Here is a 19351-nt window from a genome sequence, read left to right as displayed (position 1 = left end):
AGGTGGGGTGGGACGGGAGAAGCAGAGAACTTTTCCCTTTTCGAGTGTCCACACGAGACCACGACGAGTGCCCACCGTGGGTGCCATTCGCCCCTCGAGCGTCGACTTCCCTCACGGCTGCGCGTGAGGAGAAAAAGAGGAGCGAAGCGGCGCCTCGCCTCGCCTTCCCCTCAGCCAGGGTGTGCCTCCTCCTCCTCCTCGCCCGCCCCGGAGCGAGGCGCCCCTCTCCGGGAGACGCCTGCCTGCCGCCTTCCTGCCTCCCCCTCCTCACCGAGTCTCTTTGTGGGGCCCCAGGGAGAGGAGCCCAGCGCGCCGCCGCCGCTCCTTCGCCCGCCCTTCCCCGCTCCCTCCCGCCATTGTGCAGCCGGCAACGCCAGCTCTCCCACCTGCTGGCGGCGGCGAGGCGAGCGACGCCCCCTCTCGCTCCCCATTCGCTCCCCATTCACCCTTCTGTGCGCGCGTATGTCCCCAGCTGAACCGGGGAGAGCCCCCTCCTCCTCCTCCTCCTCCTCCATCTCCGCCCCGCTCCGGAGCGTGCAGTGCCGCCACCTTGCCCTCCCTCCCTCGCTTCCTCCTCCTCCTCCTCCTCGTCGCCGCGCGCTCCCCCAACTAAAAGGAGGCAGCTGTTCGGCCAGCGGCGCCTCCTCCTCCTCCTCGCTCCCGTTCCCAGCCCTCGGGAGCCGTCGCCGCCGCCGCTTTCCACCCCCCAGGCGTGCTGCTCGGGGAATAGGAAGAGGAGGCGCTGCTGCTGCTGCTGCCGCCGCCGCCGCCTCAGACTGCAATGTGCGCCCTGCTGCTGCTGCTGCTGCTACTCCTGCCGCAGCCCCAGCCGCAGCCCTGAAGGAGCCATGCCGGGCTGGAAGAAGACCATCCCCGTGTGCCTGCAAGCCGAGCAGGAGAGAGGTGGGTGAGCGCCACCCAGGCGCCGCCGCGGCCGGCAAGTGGGGTGGGCTGAGTGAGGCGAGACCCCGCTCTGCGTCGCGCGCCGACCCTTCCCCCTCCGCCCGCCCGCTCCCTCCCTCAGGTGCTCTCCGCCTTCGGCTCCGGGAGGCGAGCGGGTGGCGGGAAGGATGTTGCCCCGCGAGCGGGGTGGGGGGGGGGGGAGTGTCTTGTCAGAAAGCGGCACCTGAGGGCGGGAGGGGCCGGCCCGTCTTCCTCCTCCTCCTCCTCCTGGTGGTGCCGCGAGTGAACTTTTCTTTGCCTGGCTGAGGGAAGAGGGGGCGGCTGGGCTTCCCCTTCGGGCAGACCCTCCATGGGGCCTGGCTTCTGTTTGTTCCGCCGGTATCCTTGGGAAACGGAGAGACTTGGCGAAGTTTTTTTTTGTTTTAGTTCCTGTTCTCTCTGGGGCTTCTTCCGTAGGGGAAAAGTGGCTCTGCAGGGACATTTTGGGTCTAGAGCAAGTGTTTTTTTTGGGGGGGGAGGAGAGCGCTGGAATGGGCAACAGTAGTGGGGAATGCAAAGTCCGGGCATGTCCCCACAGTGTTGAGCTGGGGTTTTGCCTGAGGGGAGGGGTGGTGGCAGGTGCTGCTAGCAAGGGACCCATTCCCTTGCAAGCCACGCAGCATTGGGTCAGCCATAGAGCCCAGGGTCCAGCTGGAGGGAAAGGAGGGTGGGCCCTATGCCCCGTCTCCTTTTAGGATGAAGCTCCCTCCGTGGCACTTGGAGTGGTCAGTCTGCGCCAACTACGAACGTGGGGCTTTCTGAAAGAAGCTGTGCCCTCATTTAGAGTTGCCTGCTTCTGTTAGAGCGAATGCTTTTAGACATTTACAGGTCTGTACAGCAGGCAAGGAAGGGATGGCTTTTATTTCAGATAGTCCAGATCCTAAGGGTTTCTCTGTTATGCAGATTTCATCAGAGAAAGCTGGTGAAGTAATACAGTAGCGCCCCCCCCCTTTAAGGGACTTTCTGCATGTATAGTGCAGCCTTCTGGTCCAGAGATATCCCTGATATAAGGGGAATTGTTGTCTGGTATTCATATTCCAGCACCGGACAAAACTCTTGCTTTCAGCTGCTTAGCCCCTCTGAACTTTCCTCATGTTGAGTGCTCACTGTTTTCATTAGACACTGTGGGGAAGCTTGCAGAGGCTGTTATTGTCATGCTTTGTATTTTATCTGTCTTAAAAAGCCATTGTTATGGAAATAAACACACCAGATTTTGTCAGAAATGGTATTCTGCACACACTTTCTCTTGGGTACGTTTGCAAAGCAACCACTCATCTCCACTGGTGGCCATGGGGCTTTTAGATCCCATGTTTAACCCTAATCAGTACCTGTGCTTACCAGCTTACCAAGTGCTCAGAAGTAATTAGCTGATAGCACTCATCCTCAAGGTAAGTTAGAATTGCTGGAAGTCTGGAATTTGGAAAATACTCCTATAATTTGTACTTGTCCTGGTTGATGGTATCAGAAATACATTTGTGGTTCTTGAGACATGGAGTAGAGGAGGTGGAGCAACAACTTTATAGAATGTTTGAGAGCTGTGGAATCCAGATGAGACTGTCAATTTGCAGCAACCAAATAAAGGGTTTTCCATGCTAACGTGGGCTTGTTTCGGGTACTGTTCAATATTGTTCCAACACAGTGGATTTGATGTTTCTGGTAACTTTTCAAATCCTTAGAAATTCAAGCTGCAGTTTCGTAATGAATTCAGAAGTTAGCTCTGTCACTTAACCCAGAAATTGTGTTTCTTATATTTGTGTGTATAATATTTGAGGGTGAGTGGTCTGATTTAGTTTGTTGTATGCTAGAATTTGCAGCCTTTCAAAATAGATTACTGGGCAGAGTATAATGTACAGTTGCACACATTCTTCCATGGTAGGGAAGATATTTGGTTTGTAAGACTTGACTAATGATTTGGTAAAATGTATTGCACCACTGATTTCATTTTGTATGTGTGTTGGTGCAGATCACTTACAATTCATTTTGCACAAGAGTAGCTAACAAATATTAAATATGAAGCTTCCTGAACTGCTCCAAAATAGATATGTTTAGCTCTGACTGAGGATAAAACATTCCTGGATGTACGTTAATCTTCATTGGTAAATGACAATAGTATTCAAGTACAGTGCACAATTCTCATTAGTTTTTTTACATTGATAATTGAAATATAAGCATTCAAGCAACACACGATTTAGATGTTTTCTCTTGTTACTGTTATAATAAACACCTTTGTAAAGCCAACATACACTTGAATAAACTTACATATTCTGGGGGGAAAGGTAGATAAATTCCTGTATTGTCACACAGAGAGCTAACATTAAAATGCAGGAAAAGCCTGCCCCCCCCCCGCCAGCTAAGCTCTGCATAGCAAATATGGCAAAACCAGAGAATAATTTCTGTGCATCAAAATCAGAGTCAGGAATGTGCCTTTAGATTTATCTCTCTCTCCCTGTTTTTGTAGTGTGCAGTGAACAATTTCCTTTGGTCGTCTTTTCTGCTTTGATGTTTTTCTGCACCAGTAGAGATGTTGCCTTGTAAACAGTTCTCATGCTTGTTTATTTAATTTGTATTTCTGTTCAGCTTATTTTCATAAGAGTTCAGCAAGCCCATTTTTACAAATTATTTATCGCTCTCTTATTTTCTTTTTCCGTGGTGTAAATAAAAAAGCACTTTGAATTTCTGAAGTAGAGTTCATTTTATATTGCTCTAGCTTAGCTAATCAATTTAGCAAGACTTCAGTGCTTTTTCAGATTCAATTATCTCTCTTTGCTTCAGATGCAAGGAAAATATTAAGTGATAAAAATAAATAATTGGTGTTGAATTAGGGTACAAAGAGACCACCAGATAAACATTTTAAACTCACTGGAAAAATGGCCAGTGTTGTAATGAAATGAAGGTGCATATTTAGTGTTTATTGTGGTGCTGACTTGGAAAGCAATTACAAGTACTGTATAGTTAAAATCTGATTCAAAGCCAGTTTGCTTATATCTCCCTCTGCTGTTAGTAGATAATATTTCTCTTCTGAAGTTCATTTATAGGAATCAGGGTAACATTTTTTTCCCCTGTGCTTACTTTCAAAGAGTAAGTGTTCCCTGTTTTGTGTGTTTATTTTGTGGGCCGTAGATGTAAATAAATAAATATACTGGTGAACTGTAGAAAGGTTGGTATTTAACATATGGTGCCCTTGTGAGATGCATGCCTAGAAAAGAGGTGATTTTTCCATCTACATAGAATCATAGAGTTGGAAGAGACCACAAGGGCCATTGAGTCCAACCCCCTGCCAAGCAGGAAACACCATCAGAGCACTCCTGACATATGGTTGTCAAGCCTCTGCTTAAAGACCTCCAAAGAAGGAGACTCCACCACACTCCTTGGCAGCAAATTCCACCGTCGAACAGCTCTTACTGTCAGGAAGTTCTTCCTAATGTTTAGGTGGAATCTTCTTTCTTGTAGTTTGGATCCATTGCTCCGTGTCCGCTTCTCTGGAGCAGCAGAAAACAACCTTTCTCCCTCCTCTATATGACATCCTTTTATATATTTGAACATGGCTTTCAACATCCACTTCAACAGCTCAATCAACTGGATGAAGGTGGCCAAATTGCATTTTCCTTCAAAACACACTGGAAAAGAACCCTAAATAATTCAACAGCCAACTTGAATTCCATTGGTTTTTCTCCTTAGTCACTTCTTTCATAAACTGCAACCTCTTATCTCTTTCTTTGCCTTTAAAAATTAACATGTGCTTCCACGCACTTATACCTCTCCTTTATGCACGCTATAAGCCACAAAAAATGGAACACCCTTATAACTAAAGAAGTACAGGAGCTCAATTCAGTAGGAGAACAACATTCTTGTCTCAGGTTTCAGTCTCCAACCTCATACCTGATTCCTGCTGCACCTACCAACGATGCATCTCTTGCCTTTTCAATCTGAACTCCTAAACTTACATACAGTGGAACCTTGGGTTACATATGCTTCAGGTTACAGACTCCGCTAACCCAGAAATAGTGCTTCAGGTTAAGAACTTTGCTTCAGGATGAGAACAGCAATGGTGCTCCGGCGGTGCGGTGGCAGCAGGAGGCCCCATTAGCTAAAATGGTGCTTCAGGTTAAGAACAGTTTCAGGTTAAGAACAGACCTCCGGAACAAAATTAAGTACTTAAACTGAGGTACCACTGTAATAGGGAGTAACCCCTCATTTAACAGAATATGAGGACAGTACGTAGGTTCCATTGTCTTGGTATGCAAGAACCAGCTAGTTTATTACTTATTATGTTTGCAACCCCACCTTTCCTCCAGAGAGCTGGAGTGCACAGTTCTCCCCAACCTCCTTTTACCCTGAGAACAAGCCCATTAGGTAGGTTAGATTGAGAGATAGTGACTGGCTCAGGGAGTGCCAGCTTGGCCCAGCGACTGTGGGTGCCCAGGGCTGTGGCTGCCATGCAGCGTGCATGGCCCTGGCACTGAAATTTGTGGGTGCCTGGCCCCTTCATGGGGAATTTTGTGGGCACCCATGGCCCCAGGGAGACGGCACCTATGAGGGTCACTCAATGCCATTAATATTGACTGCCCAGAAAGCTGCTTTTAACAGGGCAGGGGGAGTGCTGGTTTGAAAACCCACCTAAATCATTTGGCGATGCTATCCCCTGTAAGAAAATTGTAGTAAGCAATTGGTAGAAATCTGCTAAAATGCATAGGAAGCACCTTCGTAGTAGAAACTAACCGTGTGGCTGTTCTGCATATGAATTCCTATACAGTGGTACCTCAGGTTACAAACACTTTGTGTTACAAACGCTTCAGGTTACAGACTCCGCTAACCCGGAAGTAGTACCTCGGGTTAAGAACTTTACCTCAGGATGAGAACAGAAATCGCATGGCGGCAGTGGGAGGCCCCATTAGCTAAAGTGGTGCTTCAGGTTAAGAACAGTTTCAGGTTAAGAATGGTCCTCCGGAACGAATTACCATATTTTTCGCTCTATAACACGCCCCAGACCATAACACGCACGTAGTTTTTAGGGGGGGAAACAAGAAAAAAATATTCTAAACGAAACAGTGGATGTATGATTTTTGTGGTTCATGCTGTGGCCACAGACATGTGATCTGACAGTGAGTTTGGAGTAGCCCAATGCAAAAATCCTGAGGATCCATGTGGATCCATGCTTTGTAACCACGTTTTTGCACCACTGCGACCCCAGGCAACAGTGGATGCGTGATTTTTTTGGTGCAAGATGTAGCCATGGACATGCTATGTGATCTGGTGGTGAATTTGGGGTGACCCAGTGCAAAAATCCTGAGGATTCATGTGGATCCATGCTTTGTAACCAGGCTCTCTGTCCCTCTCTCCTCCCCACTCAGCGGCTCTTCTCCCCCTTTGCTGTTTCAAAGCGAGCCATGGAGGAGGGAAGGAAGGGGAACCATTGATCCTCTGCTCACGACTGCAGCAGATCCCCCCCGCCACCCGTAGGCATTCGCTCCATAACACGCACAGACATTTCCCCTTACTTTCTAGGAGGAAAAAATGAGTGTTATGGTGCAAAAATACGGTAAGTTCTTAACCAGAGGTACCACTATATAAGTGAATTGTCCAAAGTGTTGCTGACTTCAGTGGGATCCCTCTCAAAGTAATGCTTAGGACAGAGATTTGGGACTGTGGGCACATTTGCAAAGCGGAGATGTCATGGGCATCACACACACAATCCTGCAACCAAGCACACAATTGGCTACAATAAAATGCACTTTTCATTCTTAATAGTGTAGGGAGAATAGACTGTGGGGCACCACAAAGGGCTCTGCTGGTGCATGTGCACCCATGGGTGTCAAATTGGCAGGGACGCGGACTTATAAAAAATATTGGGGGGGCCCGGGAAAGCTCATGAATAATAAATAAGCTCGTGAATATGCAAATAAAGTGGCGCCGCCTCCTCGTGAGCAAATAGGGGAGAGCGTGCTGCGCCTATTAATCAGCTCCGGAGCGGAAATTGGGTGGAGCTTTTGCTCGGGAGGGAGGGCAGGAGGCATGCATCCCGACCCTGTGCATTTTGGGCTGGGGGAGGGGCAGCGATGGCGCTCTGCTGGAGGGGCGTCCGAGATTATTGGGGGGGCATAGCCCCCCCAAACGAAGTTTTGAGGGGGCTCGGGCCCCCTCAAGCCCCATGGAGTCGGCGCCTATGCAAATTGATAGTTCCTGGCTTAGGATCTCAAACCCTAGATCAGGCAGCTGATATGTTAAACTTTTATGTGTGCATTGGATAACTGCTGTTTCCATCATTTTAATTCTATGTTTTAAAAAAGTTGGAAATTGTTTTCGCCTTTTTTACTTTGCACAGTCAAGATTACACAAGTGATTATGTGGTGTTGTTGGGGTTTTTTGTAAAAGATTTGAGTTGTGGTCTCTGTTGATTAATGACATTGTAATATAGCTACTGAAGTAAAACCTGTCACTTCAGAAATGGCATGTAAAAACCAACCAATGTAATATGATGTATCATTAAAATTCAGGGCATATTTTCCTCCAGATTTCTGCTTAAGCTGCTAAAGCAAATCCATTTATAAGCCACCTAAAACACTTTTGAGGTGACATATGAAAGGAAGAAGAAGGAAAGAAAGCATTTTTGGGTTGACATTCTTCAGTATTCCTTCCAATCAAGTTAAATGAAATCATTTTATGGGTTTCCTGTGTCAGCTTTACAGCTGATCATTTTTGACAGGAGTGGAACGAACAATAAGTCTTGTTTATGGTTTGGAATTAGGACGGCATCACAAATGCAGAGCTTAGAATTAGGGTGACGACCATTTTTAAAAGTTACATGTGAAGTTTAAATTACTTCTATAGCTCTGTGGTTTTAAATACTATTTTATGATTTAGCTTTTCCTAACTTACCAGCTGCTACAATTGCTAAGCCATGTGCAGCCTGATACTATTTAAAATTAGATGCACCTAAACCCATTATTTCAATGGGCTTAGGCGTGTTCAGCTCTACATTGGAATGGGCTGTTCAACTTTCTAGCAGCTCCTGTAACCCTGTTATCATTCACAACAGTTGCTGTCCTGAGAGATGATGCCCTTCTCCCAAAGGTTCTGAACCTGTACACAAATTGTCTAGCAATGGTGGCTTCTTGCTTATGAGTGCTTTACATACCATTATATTTGAAGGTTGAGGAAACCCCAGTGTGCCCATATTGTACTTTAAAAAAATGTATTAAGGATGTTTTATTTATCCTCACATTTATCACAAAGAAAGGTTAAATTCTATTTACCTTATTTTCTCACACTTGCACAAAATAAAAGCTCGCACACTAATAGCAGGAGTCACACCCCTGCCTCTTTCCCCACTGGATGACAGCACTTGATGTGAAGGTAATATCCTCCAGGGAAGAGTGGAGGATAAAATAAAAATTGTGAGAAATGGATGAAGGCGGAGAGAGAAAGAGCACAAATTTATTTGTTTATTTGCAGAACCAAGTCAACACATTGAGACAAATTCTAGAAATATAACTAAAATAAAGCACTAAAAAGACCATTTTGACACCCTGCCAAAAAACCAGTCAAGTTCATATACAGGTATTGCTGTTGGGATGTGGTATGTCTTCTGTGTGATAGGTGCCATGTTGCACCATTTGCATCTTTGTTTTGTGGAGTACATGGTTACCTTGCTAGGCCAGTTTGGGAGTAACTGTATAATCCATTATTCCCTGTAGCTGTTCCACATTTCCATGTGGAAGTGGTAACCACCCCACACGAGTAATTATTAAGCAGCTTTATACTGTTTTGATATTAGGAGATTGCTTCATTGTGTACATGTTTATTACATATTTGAAAACACACGTGAGCTGTTCATTCCCGCCAACCCCCACTCTCCTGCTGTTGACAAATGAGCAGGCCATAATGACATATAGTGCCTTAATTGAATATGCTGCTAGAGGACCAGCTGCTGTTCATGGGCCAACTCTAGCCCTTTATTCCATTACAAGACTTCCAACATGCAACATCAGTCACAATCCCCTTGTATATATCAATATATACTTGCAGTGAAAACCAAGTTAACAAAATGACTGCTAAACTTCACTGAAGAGCACAGGGAATATTTGTGAGCACACAATTCAGCATCAGATGGGAAGTAATATGTTTATCATTCATTTTGACAGTACTACCTACATTCTAAGAAATGTAAATAATTTCTAATTCCGAGGTCCGTTATTTTCAATTGTGATCTGAAACCCATTTGTTTAAAGTCAAGAGCATCCTGGCAGATTTATGTGGGCCTTTCTTACTGTTGGTGTTTCAGCTCAGGGGATGTATGTAAGTAATTACATCTATACCTTGGTTGATGAATGCCTTGCAACTCAAACATTTTGGTTCCCGAACACCTCAAACCCAGAAGTGAATGTTCTGGTTTGCCAACATTCTTTGGAACCCGAAGTTCTGACGCAGCTCATGCGGCTTCCAATTGGCTGCAGGAGCTTACTGCAGCCAATTGGAAGCGATGCCTTGGTTTCTGAACGTTTTGGAAGTCAAACGGACTTCCGGAACAGATTCCATTCGACTTCCGAGGCACCACTGTACAGGCCTTCATATTACTGCCCTCTTGAAAGGATAAACAAGCAGGTAATAGGAATCATAGAATCATAGAGTTGGAAGAGACCACAAGGGCCATCGAGTCCAACCCCCTGCCAAGCAGGAAACACCATCAGAGCACTCCTGATGGAAAAAGGCTTATGTTTGGTTTATCTTCCCCTGCCCCTAACTACAAACAGCCACTCAGCTGATGACAATATAAATCAAAGGAAAACCAGAAGACTTGTGACAAGGACTTTAACATACAGTATTTTGTTAGATTTCGCATTTAAATTTTCAGAGCAGAAAGCCACATCACGGGTGAGCGTTTTCTTTAGCCTTGTGTTTTATCCATTTGTTTTTATTTATTTCACCAGCCAGAAAGAACTGATAGGAATGAATATACACCCCCAGCATCTTGCGAACCTTTTTCTGAAGACCAAAATGATTCCTATTCTAAGGAGTGAGTCAGACAATAAAATTCTTGCTCACTGCAACTGCAAGCAGCTGAAGCAGCACTTTTGATTTTAATAGAATAAATTTAGGAATGAGACATAAAGAATACTTGGTGAATAACAAACATTGAAATTTAAGCAATGTGGTATGAGATGCATCTTTGTCCAGTAAGAATATGTACAGCACATAAAGATATATAGATGGAATATTGGATGCAACTTTCTTATCTTTTAACAGAGGTCCTTCCATCTTAATTATAGGTACTTAAATTTCAAATTGTCATTTGTCTTGCAACAGCAATCAGCAAAACAGTTAAATCATGTAGAGATTTAAACCTATGTGCAATTTGAAAATACTTTATATTATTAATTTGACAGGATTAAGAGTACTGTTCAGTTGTCATGAGTGCATCTAACACTGTACATAGATTTTATGGTCCAAAGCCCAGTTGATCTCTGTGCAAGAAGAAGCTAACTGACTTTAATTATGGGAAATGTGAGATAAGAATCCATGAGATAATGTTCATCTGGTCAGAGTAGACTATCAGACTCCATAGAATATTTGCAGTATCCAAATATGTCGTGCCCCATTTTTGTAGTGTGTAAGTTTTGCAGAGATGAATCAGAGTGGGGCAATCTAAAACGTGTGCTTTTTGAGTGTTTTAATATAGATAATATTTTTAAGCATGCATAAACCAGAATCAACAGAAGTTTTCCTTTCAGGAAACCAGCTTATGGATCTGACAGTAATGTGGTGTGTGTGGAAAGAGCAAGAGTGCAGCTCTAGGACTTTTCTTTTTTAAAATAGCAGGAGCAATTATGATTTCTGGGGTTTTTTTGTTGTGGCAAGTGAATGAAGTGATAATGAAGTTTCAATTTCTACTACGGTTGTACCTCGGTTCTCACACGAAGATATTTCCCAGTGCGGTTAGAGGTGGTGTCCATTGCTGCCCTCTGACAGATTTCAGGTTCGTCCTCCAAGTTTAGTCCAGATAATACTGTATTTTGTGGGGAAACAAGGCCGATCTGGGCACTGAAGTCGCCTCCCAAGACGAGCTGAGGGTTGGGTGACAGAGAGTCTATACTTTCGAGTAGTTGGTCAAGTTTTCCCCAATATGATCTCAGTTCCCCACAAGACTTTACTGGAGGTACGGACACGCAGATATAGTAAGTATTTCTCAAGAGACTATCAGAAAGGGACAACACTAAAAAATTAGGGGTGGTCAACGAGGGACACTGTTGAATTGATACATTAAGAGAGGTTGACACCAGCACCACCAGTCTGTTCAACTCCCGAAACCATTTGAAAACCAAGGTGCGGCTTCCGATTGGCTGCAGGAGCTTCCTGCACTCAAGCGGAAGCCACGTCAGATGTTCAAGCTTCCAAAAAACATTTGCAAACCGGAACACTTACCCCTGGGTTTGCGGTGTTTGGGAGCCATTTTGTTTGACAACTGAGCCATTTGAGAACCAAGGGAGAGGGAATGCTCTCGCCACTTTTGACTGAGAACAATGTAGCCACTCCTACGTTCATGACTTGTACCAAAAAAAGGGTGCCCGCTCACAATACTGTACGAAATACTGTTGATTCTGTGTCTCTGGATTCTGATGCAGACAACTGTTTATCTCTCCCTGTAGCTGTTTATTTATATACTCCATTAGTCATGTAGTTGCAGTGTGCATACACAATAATCTGAATTCTTAATGTTTTGTGGAAAAAGCAACAGAAAAGAGCAGGTGTTCTCAAATTTTCTAAGCCTCCTTCCTGTGGCTTCACATTTCTGCCTTACTTGCTACCTCATGCACATATGACACCTGTGACTCCTCCATTGGAAAGTCTGAAAAGGGAAGACATCTATACCAGCACAGCTTTCCTTTGCCTTCTGTGCTTCTGCAGCTTGTCCTCTGGGAGAGAAAATCCTCACTCAAAAACACAGGCGTGCCACTTCACAAGCAGACTGAAAATGATCTTGCAATTCCTAAGCTGCCTGAAGCATATTCCGAATTAGAGGGGGGGAGGGGCTCTTCCTTCCATCAAGGGCTTTTCCCACCCTATTGGGCTGCTTGCCTCTTCATTGCTCTGCCTTTCCCCATCCTCCTTCCCTTTTGTTTGTTTCCATCTTCTCCTCCCCTGCATCTTTCTCCTGATGTGTCTGTGGCAGTCGGCTGACAGAAGGGAAACCTGCCGGCATGTGGGGACACATCCCAAACTGATTTTTGAAAACCTGTTTAAGGCTACAATTAGCAAAAGATGCTTTCCCATCAAAATATGTTTGTTTTATTTATTGCATCTGTTCTATGGTCAGCGATATGTGACATTTCACCTATTCTGTGTTGTAGATGTGATACACTGGAATGCGCACATTAAATTTAATTTTAATTGGTGCACACTCTCCATATGTTGACAAGAAAGTATAATGTCAAACTTTTTTAAGGTTTAGTGCCCTGTGTGAACTATTGAAAATGGTTTTTTTTAAATTTTTGGTATTGCTTTGGAAACAGTTCTGTCATTTCCATAATAGATCATTAGGGATTACATGATTGTAGCTGTAATACAATGCACTCTGCTTTGTTTACATATTTATAATGCTCACTTCTATTAATATCAGTCAATTAACAGGATTCTCTTCCTTCAGTCCTGATTTGCATCAAGTATTTGTTGCATCAGGGGCTTTTTAAACTTAAAATTTGATCCCTTAAAAAAAAAACCAACCATAACGAATATGGATATCTTTTGACATCCACTTTGCATATGCAGAAAATACAGGGTAAGAAAAATCCTGGTCTGTTGTTCAGGATTAAACAGTGGGAGGAGATGTTGGGCAAGAATCAGGGAAGCCTGCAAAGCACTTCTGGTCTCTCTGCATTTTCCCCCTCCCTGCTCACTTCTATGTGCAAACAGCCCCTTAGTATAGCATACAACACCATATGCAATAATAAAATATTTTTTTTGTGCCACAGTCCATAATACAGTGAAAAATTGTGCACCTTTTGATATTCATGTCCCAGCAGACCCTTAGGACTTGATTTACTTGCTGCACAAGGACACTAAGGGGTACATAACCCCTTCCTCAGATCTTGTGAATTGTTTGCTGCTAATGCACCTGTCCCTAAAACAGAAGGAAGAACTAAAGCTTTCTAGGAGCAAAGTAGGTTGGTAGCTGACAGTGTGTCGCACTAGTTCACATAACCAAGTTTAGCATTTATTTCCAGCCTAAAGTGACTGTGAAAAATACAAGGTAGAAGATGACTGTATTGAAAGCCACCCTGAATTTGCAACAGATGAGGATCTTGAATGAGAGAATTTTTAAAAACTTCCTTCCTGTTATGAAGAGATTTTATGTACAGTCACTGAAGGCAGCAAAACCAGCTGCCTGCTATGTTCACATCTTTTTTTTTTACCTTCTCCTTGTCTTTTAGCATGGAGAGATCATCCTGGTGTTACTGTAGCCTCTGGAAACTTGTCTGCTGAGTCATAAAAAGAGGTGGAGTTGAGAGGAAATATTTATTAGCTTAAGCTGTTAGCACTGATTGCTTGTTTACATCTGAGAGGATGTAAGATGCTTTCCTTTGGGAAGGTGTTGGTGTTCAAAGGTAATCAGGAGATAATCCTCACACTATCTGTTTTTGATTTTACATTAAAATATTCTTAAAAGAATTCCACAAGCCTTCCTGAGTATAGAACAGTGAGTTCGAAATGAATAAATCTTTCTACTATGGAGTTCCAGCTACATTCTTTTTTGTAGTATCCTGCCCTTCATCCAAGACCTGAGGGCAGGTTACAACAGTAAAACACAAATAAACATAGTTCATCTGTCCATATATTACTGTAGAGGCCAAATCTTAGGATTTAGAGGCCTGCTAAAAAAAGACAGTTTTTTAAGCTGGCACTTAAAAATAAACACTGTGCCAACAGGATCTGGGGGGGGGGGAGGCAGGGGGAGTGCATTTCAAAATCAGGAAGGTGATGTTGGGAAGCACCTTTGGAGAGTGCCAGATCTTCAATATCCACTATGTAGTGAAAATGTATCAAGGGTGTCCCTAGCAGATTTCAAATAAGAGGACAACAGTAGCAAAAGGCAGAAGTATAGGTCCTTGAGCCCCAGTGTTCTACAGTCTTTAGCTGTCAGACCCATCAAAACTCTGGCGGTTGCATTTTGCATAAGTTCCAACATCTGAATTGTCTCCAGGAGCAGCCCCATGTAGAGCACGTTGCAGTAGTCTATCATGTGGGATGATGATGATTAGTTATTGTTATTGAATTTATATACCACCCAATACCTGGAGATCTCAGGGCGGTTCACAGAACAAAATCAAAATATAAAACCACAAAATATATAATCAAAATTAAAACAACAACCCAATAATCCCCCTGCCCAACCTCCATTTTAAAATGGCATATGATTACTACAGCAGGCAGTCCCTGTCCAGGAATTTTGGGTCTATGAACCACAGTAAAGCTGTGTGTGTGTGGAATGGAAGTAGCTGGTGAACTACCTTAAGCTGAAAATATGCACACCATGTCACCAAAAGAACCTGAGCATGTAATCAAGAAGTATCCTCAGACTACAAAGCTGGTCCTTTGGGGGAGTGCAACCTTTTTGAATTATGGTGCTGGAGGAGACTCTTGAGAGTCCCATGGACTGCAAGAGGATCAAACTGATCCATTCTTAAGGAAATCAGCCCTGAGTGCTCATTGGAAGGACAGATCGTGAAGCTGAGGCTCCAATACTTGGGCTACCTCATGAGAAGAGAAGACTCCCTGGAAAAGCCCCTGATGTTGGAAAAGATTGAGGGCACAAGGAGACGGAGGATGAGATGGTTGGACAGTGTTCTCGAAGCTACCAGCATGAGTTTGACCAAACTGTGGGAGGCAGTGGAAGACAGGAGTGCCTGGCGTGCTCTGGTCCATGGGGTCACGAAGAGTCGGACACGACTAAACGATTAAACAACAACAACAACAACCCCGTCCAAAACAGGCTACAGTAGAACCTTGGTTTTCGAACATAATCCTTTTCGGAAGTCTTTTTGATTTCCGAAACATTTGAAAACTGAAAATCAAAGGGCTGTTGACAAAATGAATGATGAAAATTGAAAAACGTGTCATGGAAGCCACTCGTCTTCTGAAAATCGTTTGAAAACAGAAGCATTCACTTCTGGGTTGTTGGCATTTGGGTTCTGAAGCGTTCAACAACTGAGGTTCCACTGTACCACCTTTAATTCTTGGACCTGGAAACTGCCCACCCACAACATTTCTGTTTTGTTGGGATTCAGCTTCAGTTTATTGGCTCTGTTCCATGCCTTTACTGCCTCCAGATACTTCACCTGCATGGTTTTATCAGATTCAGATGAGAAGGAGAAATTAGAGTTGGGTGTAACCAGCATATTGGTGATGTCTTGTTCCAAATCTGCATGCTTCCCTTGTGTTTTTCCCAGATTACTCTACAGTGGTACCCCGGGTTACATATGCTTCAGGTTACATACGCTTCAGGTTACAACTCTGCTAACCCAGAAATAGTACCTCAGGTTAAGAACTTTGCTTCAGGATGAGAACAGAAATCGTGCTCCGGCGGTGTGGCAGCAGCAGGAGGCGTCATTAGCTAAAGTGGTGCTTCAGGTTAAGAACAGTTTCAGTTTAAGAATGGACCTCGGAACGAATTAAGTACTTAACCTGAGGTACCACTGTATACTGTATCAGTGTCTTGTTCTCCTCAGGAAGAACTTACTATAGGCTGCCTGATTTATTTGAACCTCTTTTTATAAATAGGCTACAATTTGGAACTAGTAACTAAAATTTGCTTCTCTAGCACTAAATAACCAGAGGTTCGGGAAATGTACCAGACTGCTATCTGGGTCACAGCTTCCTAGTAGGTGCATGGTAAAAGTGACTGAAGTCGTCTTTTTTTATATATAATTATTTGAATTATTTATACCTTGCTTCTCAGCTTCTCAGCTCTAATTTCCAAGATGGCTTACAACATAATTAAAACCAGCCACACAAAGTAGCAAACCAAACAAAAAGCTAATATGAAAAATCAACAGAGCAGCAAAGACAAAAAATAAATAAATCTTGAACATTCAAAAGTAGTTTTTAAAGAGCTCCAAAGCCATTTTTTAACAGATCAGCAGAAAAAAGTGAATAAGACCAATCAAAAGCCTGTATAAACAGAATAGTGTCTTAAGTTTGTGCTTGAAAGTCATCAAAGAAGATGCTGGCAATTTGACAGGGGGAGAGAATTCCACAGGTATGTTACTGTGACTGAAAAAGGCTCTGTCCCTCATTGCCAACCATCTCACCTCAGGAGGTGGGAGCCCTCTGAAAAATATATTAATAGTTGAGCACATTAATGTAAGGGTATCCCATACTTCAGGTACTCTGGTCACAAGCCACCAAGGGCATTATAGGTCAGAGCCAGCACCTTGAGTTTTAAACTCAAGGAATGACATTTTAAGAGCAAGCTGCACAAGAGATGCAAATTTGAAATGCGCACCCTTATATTTTACTTACATGGTCCTTACATTGGCTATCCTCACATGAACTATTTGGAGTCGCAAATAAAATAAATAATTTTATTTGGAAAGGTGGCACAATGCACAAAAGAGGATTCGGTTAAGGTTAATTTTGCATTGACGCCCCCCCCCCAGTAAACGGCCTTTCCTATTCACTGTTTGAAGCCGTTTAGTGCAAATTTCCCCTTGTCTTTTTTATGGCTTTTCATGCATAAGAAGAAGTAAGGAGTTGAACAATATCCAGATGAAAATGAGCCCTATCTTCACCATTACAAAAAAAATGAATAGTTGAGCAGTTAGCGTTCCTACCCTTTTCACAGATCCATCTCTCTGCCTACTTTATCCTTTCATATTGTCATTGTCATTTTCCCTTTACTATCCCTACCTCCCCATTCCTTCTACATTTTCTTAAAGTCCATATCAGTCTAAAAGAATATTTTACTCTTCTTGTTGGTGTGTGCCCTAGATGATGGTCTTTGTGCATTTGCAAGAGATGGTTGCATAAGAACAGTAATATGCTAACAAAAGTACCTCAGTATCTGCATTTTGTGGCAGTAGAATTACGGTATATTGGTAGCAATTGGAATGGTGTTGTATTCAGAGCAGTTCTAATGTCTAGATCTGGATTCTGGAGGAGGTTAGGATGAGGCAGACGTGTCTCTCCTGGCAGAGAGCAGCTTCATCAGTGGGATGGGAAGACATCTGCTGAAAAGGCCATTGTTATCCACATAGACATTAGCCTGAAATGGACAAAAAGAGGGAGGACAGAGTTTGCATTGGATCCACTCTTTCTTCAAGAGCTCTCTGTATTGGTGCCATTAGCTATTCCAGTTTGAGGTTTATGTAGTTGAAATTCCCTCATTTGGTTTTGTGTGTGTGTGTGTGTTAAATTTTACTAAATGGAGATCTGCAAGGGCAAACTGGAAGAAAAATAATAACCCTCCTACTGCCTCCTGGCTGGGAGTCAGCAGGCCTTTGGAAGTGGTGAACGACCTACCATTTTGCGCTCTCTCCTAAGTTACCCTTCTTAAGAGTGCTCTGTGAAATCTGTTCTCAAATGGACCTTTAAAAAAAGCTATATAGTTATGTTTATATCCCACCCTTCATATAAATCCAAAGGCTGGTAGCTGCAATATTAAAACAACCAACAATAAAACAAAGACCCAATTTACTTTATCACAAAAGGAAGATAAAATTGGTATCTCATAACAGGTATCAGAAATATAATATAAAGCAATCCACTTGCCTTTCTTCTGCGTACTTCTTTATATTTCTAGAATCAGGGTAGATTTCAACATTCGCTTTTTGAGCCGTGGGTTCTTTGTCTCTGCATAGATGGGTATCCCTGTAACCCCCACAAATTTCCCATTTGTGCAAAAGCTCATTGCAGTGATTTCTAGAAACTATTTGGTGGTGGTGGTTTTTGTTGTGGTACCTGTTGACGTGTTGCAGGAAATTGTTGCAATTAAACCTGACATATATGTGCCTGCATGTGAGAAAACTAGACTCTGATAGATGTGCAGATCTGTCATTAAATTTGTAAATATTCAACTGAATTTCTGGAGATGTATTTATATACAGTGGTACCTCGGGTTACAAACACCTTGGGTTACAAATACTGTGGGTTACAGACTCTGCTAACCCGGAAGTAGTACCTCGGGTTAAGAACTTTACCTCAGGATGAGAACAGAAACCGTGTGGCGGCGGTGCGGCAGCAGTCCCCATTAGCTAAAGTGGTACCTCAGGTTAAGAACAGACCTCCAGAACGAATTAAGTTCGCAACCAGAGGTACCACTGTAATAGCTTTTGTCTAATATAGCTTTTGTTTCTAAAGCTATATTGGCAATGACCATTTTACTATATGTTTCCAGCTGGACACAATTTCAATGAAAAATGCATTGCTATAACAGAGAAGTGTTTTTGTGAAGGGACAGCATCTAGAATAATTTTACTGTTGGGAAAGAATGGGAACATTCTTTTCTGCAAGAGCAAAACATTTTTGGCTGGGTAACATTTGTGGCTGACACACAGAGCTCACATTTCCTCCCATTGAGATTAGAGACTAATTAGGATGGCATGTCATTAATTTGCAGTTAACAATCATGAAGCCTAGACAGATTCATTAAATTTGAAACAGTGTTCTGCAGTAAAGTAGGAAAGAAATAAAACTAGATCCTAGTATAGATACTGGAACCCATAAAGGCATGTGTGTGAGGAACAGAACTGGCCCTACCGTTAGGTAGGTTGAGACAGGTCACTCAGGCAGCAGGTGGGTAGTGGCAGTAACATGTTAGAGGAGAACTCTGTGTGCCACACAACCTGCTCTGCACCTACTAAGCTAGCCTGTCTTGAGCCAGGAGTCAGCTTTGCCTGTTGAACAGCCGCCTGGAGGGGGATTGACTCCACCTGCAGCAGATAAGCCTTCAAGGACACAGAGGAGAAGGCACTGGTGAGAACCAGCTGGCTTCAGCTTTCTTGAGCAGAGCTTCCAGCTGCAGTCAGATTCTGGTAACAACGCTTGTAGTTCCTGGCCCTACCTTCCTTGCTCGTCTTGATCACACGATCTTCGATTTCTCTGACCCTTGCACCATCTGACCACATGGATTGCTGTTTGCCCAGCCCTAGGACTGGACCAGACCTCGGATGCTTACTTTGCCTCCAGGCAAGTACACCTCAGAGACTCTTCTGGGGGGTTGACCTCCCATTCCACTGAGCTCTGCCTGTTGTTGCTCAGCAATGAGACTATGGCAATCTAGTTGAACCCCTGCAATGCAGGAAACCTGCCCACAGCCATTCCTGGGTGGGCTCAAACAGTCAGCCTTCTGGTTAATAGCCAGGTGCACTAACCCGTTGCACCACAATGACATCTAACAATAGGTAAACGTTCCCCCTCA

General features: G+C 43.6%; 1 protein-coding gene across 3 annotated transcripts in view; it reads left to right on the top strand.

Annotated features, from left to right (window-relative positions):
- Positions 1 to 263: 263 nt before the first annotated feature.
- The window catches only part of GRIP1 (glutamate receptor interacting protein 1), a 331858-nt gene continuing 312770 nt past the window's right edge, over positions 264 to 19351 (top strand). The window contains exon 1 of one of the 3 annotated variants that reach the window (XM_082239511.1): positions 264 to 903. In XM_082239511.1, coding sequence (XP_082095637.1) covers positions 849 to 903 — 55 coding nt within the window. In that variant the 5' untranslated portion in view covers positions 264 to 848. The remainder of the gene's footprint in view (positions 904 to 19351) is intronic. The other 2 variants (XM_082239507.1, XM_082239515.1) reach the window with 2 other exon arrangements.

This window comes from Podarcis vaucheri (genome assembly GCF_965113315.1).
Source record: "Podarcis vaucheri genome assembly, chromosome: 10".
Classification (NCBI taxonomy): domain Eukaryota; kingdom Metazoa; phylum Chordata; class Lepidosauria; order Squamata; family Lacertidae; genus Podarcis; species Podarcis vaucheri.
Note: the sequence above shows the minus strand (reverse complement) of the source record. Positions and strands in the feature narration are given on the sequence as shown.